The sequence below is a fragment of the Orycteropus afer genome, unplaced genomic scaffold (assembly GCF_000298275.1).
Source record: "Orycteropus afer afer isolate SDZICR_OR568_19922 unplaced genomic scaffold, OryAfe1.0 scaffold00689, whole genome shotgun sequence".
NCBI lineage: Eukaryota > Metazoa > Chordata > Mammalia > Tubulidentata > Orycteropodidae > Orycteropus > Orycteropus afer.
This window is the reverse complement of record NW_006922276.1, coordinates 211639-217851: the sequence shown is the minus strand read 5'-3', so window position 1 is coordinate 217851 and position 6213 is coordinate 211639. Positions and strand designations below refer to the sequence as shown.

The window sequence follows — 6213 nt, the reverse complement described above, 5'->3', positions numbered from 1 at the left end:
CTGTCACTCATTCTCACACACGCTCACTCACGCACACACCTATACACTCATTTGCATGCCCTCGCTCACATGCATTCACACAATCACTCACGTGCACACTCTTGAACATACACTCACATGCACTCACTCATATGCACGCTCTCACTCATTCTCACACACTCAAACTCACACACACCTATACACTCACTTGCACGCCCTCACGCACATGCACTCACACTCATGCACACTCATACTCACACGCTCATACACTGACTTGCCAACACAAACCTGCACACACACACCCTCCCACCTCCAGAGGCCACTCCTGGACCCAAGAAACTGTGTCCCCAACGCAGAAATACCCACAGATTCACTCCGGCACCAGTGGGCCCACAAGGACACACTCAGTGCACACTCTCACACATACTCACCCCTGTGCTCACACACACACTCACACTGACCCTTTTCACATTCACACAATTCACACACTCATCCACACACTTATTCACTGAGACTTGCACCTGCACTCACACACACACTCACATTCCCTCTTTTCACACTCACACATGTTCATTCACACAGTCATTCACCCTTTATCCACACTCTTATTCACACTCACTCACTCACTTGCTCACACCCACACATTCACACCCACATTGTTTACACTCAGACATGCATATTCACACACACTTGTAGTCACTCTTATTCACATGCATACACACACTCATTTGCACACAGTTACACTTATTCACCCTCACACACATTCACTCACACACATTCACAGTCACACTCTTATTTATATGCACACACACACATTCACTCACACACATTCACAGTCACACTCTTATTTATATACACACACACCCATAAGGACACTGTGATTTAAGGGACACAGTACTGCTGAGCCCAGAGGTCTGGGTGCCAGGACACGACGTTGCCCCTCCTGGAGGTGGGGCTGCAGGCAAGGGCCCACCCAACCCTGTAGTCAGTGTCTACAGACACACAGTTCACACAGCGTCTACTGCAAGGCCCCTGCCACGCAGGGAGCCCTCCCACCCGGGAGGCACGCCCAGCCCCACACGTGTCTCCTCCCAGTGTCCTGTCCTCCCGGCCCTCCCTCCCCCCCGTCTCAGCCGTCTGCTTGTCTCTCCCCCTGTTTGAGCCTCGTCTCTGTCTCTCTCTGCCTGGCTCGCTCAGTCTCTGCTCATCTCTGTGTCTTTCCCGGCCTCAGCCCTGCACCTCCCGCTCTCCTCCGCCTGCCTCCATCTCGCTCGCTCCCCTCCCCTCTTCCTCCTCTCGTTACTCACACGCACTCACTCACACACTCCTCGTGCACTTACACACCCCACTGCAGAACGTCTCTCTTCCCTTCCTTCTGTTGCTCCTTCTCTCCGCTCCTTCCTCTCTCCCTCCTCCTCCTCTCCGTCTCTGTCTCTCTCCATCACCCCCTCTTACTTCTGTCTCCACTCACCCAGTCCCCATCTCTGAGTCTCTCACACACACTGTCACCGAAGCCGAAGCCGTTGCACACCCCCCGCGAGTCCCCGGGGGGCAGACTTACAGCTGTGGTGGGGTGCAGTGCTCAGCGGGGTGGAGGGGAGGACTGACAGGGAGGAGGGAGAGCAAGCCCGCCTGCAGCAGACACGCCGTGCCCGCCCCCGATCCCACACAGTTCTCAGGAACCCCAACAGGTTCGCAGACACTTCTGAGACTCCACCCGCCTGTTTGCACTGAGGATGAAACTGAGGCTCAGAGAGGGTGGGTGCCCTGGCAAAGGTCACACAGCCATGGGAGGGCGAACAGAACTACAACCCGAGACTTGAGCCTCCTTGTGGGGACCTCCTTCCAGTGCCATCTTGGGCAGGGCTGGAGACCCCAGCTCTCGCCCCCTAAACCGGACATCAGCAGGTGGGATCGGAGGACAGCCTCTGATCCGGCCCAGGGTTCCGCGCTTCTCAACTTGGAGGTCCCAGAGCAGAAGCCCCAGCTGTGCAGAGGGGGAGAGCCGAGACTGGGACACACAGGCGCCCGCAGAGGCCTGACTGCACGCCTTCCCCAGGCCCTGCTGCTGGTGGTGGCCTTGGCCGGCCTGGGCCTGGGCCTGAGCCTCATCTTCATCGCTGTCTACCTCATCCGCTTCTGCTGCTGCCGGCCCCCAGAGCCGCCCGGGGCCAAGAGCCCCCAGCCAGGCGGGGGCTGTGTGACCTGGAGCTGTGTGGCTGCCCTTCTCATCGGCTGGTAATGGGGCCCCAGGGTGGGCGGGGAACGGGGCCAGGCCACTCCAGTCGGCCCACCAGCCTTCCTGGTGGTATCCCGGGACGTGGGGGCAGACGGGAAGGGGGCGACTCCCCCGGAGACAGAATCCCGATCCATCCTCGCAGTAGGGAGTATCGTTCCCATTTGATGGATGGAGAAGCTAGGGTTCAGAGAGGTGAAGAGACTATGCCAAGGACAGCCAGCCTGGCAGGAGAGGTTAGGGGTTAAGAGCCAAGGCTGAGCGGTGAGACCACCTGGGTTTACTGACTACATCAGTGAATAACTGTGTGAGCTAAGTGGGGTGATGCTATTTTTCTGGGCCTGTTTGCACTTCTGTAAAATGGACATTACAGTAAACACCCAAGTCGTAGTTACAATCAGATTAAATGGGATAATTCACAAGGCCTTGACAACTGTGAGATAGTGATTCACCCATTCATTCATTCAGCAAGCCTTTCATGAGCACCTACTATGTGCTGGGCGATATGTGCTGGGCGATACCAAACGAGCCAGATAAGGTTCTTGCCTTCATGGAGAGCATGTGCCTTGGTGGCACAGCGGTGAAGTGCTCAGTTTGGTTTTGCTAAGTAAAGGGTTGGCTGTTCCAACCCACCAGCCACTCCGCAGAAGAAAGATGTGGTAGTGGGCTTCCTTAAGATCAAACCAAACCAAACTCACTGCCATCAAGTCAGATCTGACTCATAACGACCTCTCCTTGGGTTTCTGAGGTGGTGTCTCAATGGAAGTAGATTGTCCGGTTTTCCTTCTGAGGAGCGGCTGGTAAGTTTGAACCTCCAGCCTTCTGGTTGGCAGTCAAATGCCTTAGACACTACGCCACCAGAGCTCCCTCCTTAAGATGACAGCCTTGGAGACCCTGTGGGCAGTTCCACTCTGTCCTCTAGGGGCGCTGTGGGTCAGACTTGACTCCAAGGCAATGGGTTTGATTTGGGCTTTGCTTCCATAAAGATGACAGCCTTGGAGACCCTGTGGGGGCAGTTCTCCGTCTTAGGGGGTTGCTCTGAGTTGGAAAAGACTGTGGCAACAGCTGTTCATGGACTTGACGTTCTGGGCAAGGAGAAGGCAGTCACTGAATATTTAAAATCCAGGAGCACCCACTGTGTGCACAAATCTGAGTTTATCTTACTCCCTCTTACCGTCACCTTGATGGACATAGGGTAGTTCTGTCCATCTTTGAAAGAGGGTGGCTTAGAGAGAGGGGACCATTTCAAGGCCTCTGGGCTGAAGTGGAACAGCGGCAGCTGGGACCCAAGGTAGTCTGATACCCAAACCCATCAAAACCCAAAACCTTCTGTGGCATGTCCAGGGACGAGAGGAGGGCACCTGCGGGCGCAGCAGGTAGCAGGAGCCGGTCTGAGCACCGGTCGCCCCAGTAGCACCCCTAGGTCACAGACCAGGGCGCCAAGCCCCCAGGTAGCCAGTGGAAGGACAAGCAACGGTGCTCCTGCAGCCCGTGGAATTGCCTGGAAGCCGCCCCCCAAGCCCAGCTAGGCCCCTCTCCCGCGCTGCTGGGAGAAACCGTGTGTGGGTTTGGGGGTGGGGTGGGGCTGGCTGCCCCATATCCAAGCCTCTGTCTCTTCAGGAGCTCCGGAGTGGGGGTGGGCAGGGGCGCTACACAAAGGCCCCATGGGGGAGAGACACGGCCCGGCCCCCGCTGCCTGGGAACAAGGGGGCTTTGTAAGGCTGAACAATGGGGCGGGGGCGCTGGGGCTTGGCGTCAGAGCCAGGGTCGGGGGTGGAGGCCCCCACGCGCAGCGCGGCGCTGGGAACTGGGAGGACGACCGTCTCCCTCCGCCCGGGCTGCCTGTCGCCCCCGCCGCCCCGGGGCGCACGGGGGGGCAGGGCTTGGGGCCTGCATTCATGCCCCACAATGGGGCCCTGTGTGTTGGCCCTGGCGGGGCGGGGGCGCCGGCTTCTGGCCGATTCCTGCTCCCACAGCCCCCTGCCTGCCTCCCAGCTGGCCGGGCGCTTGGGTTCCCAGGAGACGGGGACTGGGGGTCTGCACCCCTAGAAGCCGCCAGGTGGCGGGGGCGGGGCCTCCTGATACCTGAGGGGACAGGTGTTGAGGACGCCAGCGTCCTAGGTGGGTGGCGAGGAGGGGTGTGGGGCTGGCGTCCTTGGAGGAGACACGTCTTACCCTGAGGCTGGGCGTGATTTGGGTTCCGTTCCGGTGAGGTGGGAGTTAAATTCGGGGGCCGGCTCCCCTCCGCCACTCCACCCACCATTAGCATCACAATGACGTCCCTCCAGCCGGGGGAGGGACGCCTTCCCGTTGCCCTGACAACCTGTGGGACCCGGGGCTGGAGCGGTTCCTTTCCCACGATGCACTGGACCAATGGGACGCGAGTTGAGGGCGGCATGGGGTATGAGGAGGGGGCGGTGGCCCCAGGGGTATCGGGACCGACTGAGATTTCCCTCCTCCTCCTCCCAGCGCCGGCATTGGCATCGGTTTCTATGGCAACAGCGAGACCAGCGATGGGGTTTTTCAGCTCAGCTCCGCACTGCTTCACGCCAACCACACCCTCAGCACCGTGGACCACCTGGTGAGGGCCCACCGCTGGCCAGACCCCAGACCCCAGACCCGGGGACAAAGGAACTCCCTCCAGAAAAACAGGATTCAGACCAGAGCAAAGACCTCAGATGTAAAACTTAGCACCCCAGACCCAGAACTTCAGGTTCAGACTTGCACTGGGGACTATATGCCCAAACAATGACCCTAACGCTTTGCTTCTGCGAAGACTGACAGCCTAGGAGACGCTGTGGGAGGCAGGCAGGGGGCTGTGGGAGCAGGAATCGGCCAGAAGCCGGCGCCCCCCACCCCGCCAGGGCCACACAGATGGCGGCCCATCAGAACGTTAACCCAGGTCTGGAACTCAGAGCCCAAACCCAACCCCAGACTCACCCAATTCCAGCCTTGGACTTCAACCTGAAACTTATCCTAAACCCAAACCAAGACCCCAGCCTCACACCCAGACTGGTTTCCCACATCAGGACCCAGGGACAAAGGGACCCATCTCAGAGAAACAGGATCAGACGGGGGCAAAGGCCCCAGGCCCCAAACTCATACCCATCTCCAGCTCTGGATGTCAAGTTGTGACTCATCCTGCAAACTAGACAAAGGCCGAGGTCTGCAGCTTCCAGAGCCTGACCTCGGAGCAGATCTATGGCCACAGATGACCTGAGTGAGCCCGGGGACCTCAATGCTGGCACTCTGGCACCAGACATTAGGGCCTCAGCCCCGAGTCCAGACACCAATGTTGACATGTGGTCCAGCCCCAAACCCTGGATTTCATATCCATTTCAGACCCTGGACCTTGGAACCAAGACTTGAGACCCTAGACCGAGGGTGACAGATATAAACCTCAGACCTAGGACCCAGAGTTAATTCCAACGTTGGGGCCAGAGTCACTCCCCAGAGCTCAAGCCCTGACACCCTAGAGCTCCTGAACTTGATCTCAGACCTTCCTCACAGACAATCCTCAGATACCCCGTACCTCGGGAGCTCCCACTCGACAAGTCACACTTACGTCCTTACGTCCTGCTCACAGCCCAGTCCCCCAGCCCCAGGGTCCCCACAGCCTCAGCCCCACCCTCCCTGCAGGTGTTGGAGACAGTGGAGAGGCTGGGCGAGGCGGTGAGGACGGACCTGACTACCCTGGAAGAAGTGCTCACACAGCGCACGGAGCTGGTGGCTGCAGCCCGGGGGGCCCGGCGGCAGGCCGAGACTGTGGCCCAGCAGCTTCAGGGGCTGGCCTTCTGGCAGGGAGTACCCCTGAGCCCCCTGCAAGTGGCCGAAGACTTGTCCTTTGTGGAGGAGTACAGGTGAGTGGTGGAGCCCTGGTTAAACTCTTATCTGGTGGGTCGAGCCCACCAGGGGCTCCTGGAAGTCTGCTCCTGAAAAGATTCCAAACCCACCACGAAGTCGGTTCCGACCCACAGCGCCCCTAGAGGACAGAGTGG

The 6213-nt window shown here is 58.8% G+C and overlaps 1 protein-coding gene across 1 annotated transcript in view; it reads left to right on the top strand.

The window, feature by feature from the left end:
• TTYH1 (tweety family member 1) overlaps positions 1 to 6213 on the top strand; it is a 19612-nt gene that overhangs the window by 1503 nt on the left and 11896 nt on the right. The window contains exons 2-4 of the mRNA XM_007956943.1: positions 2039 to 2217; positions 4685 to 4796; positions 5855 to 6075. Of these exons, the coding sequence (XP_007955134.1) occupies positions 2039 to 2217; positions 4685 to 4796; positions 5855 to 6075 (512 nt within the window). The remainder of the gene's footprint in view (positions 1 to 2038; positions 2218 to 4684; positions 4797 to 5854; positions 6076 to 6213) is intronic.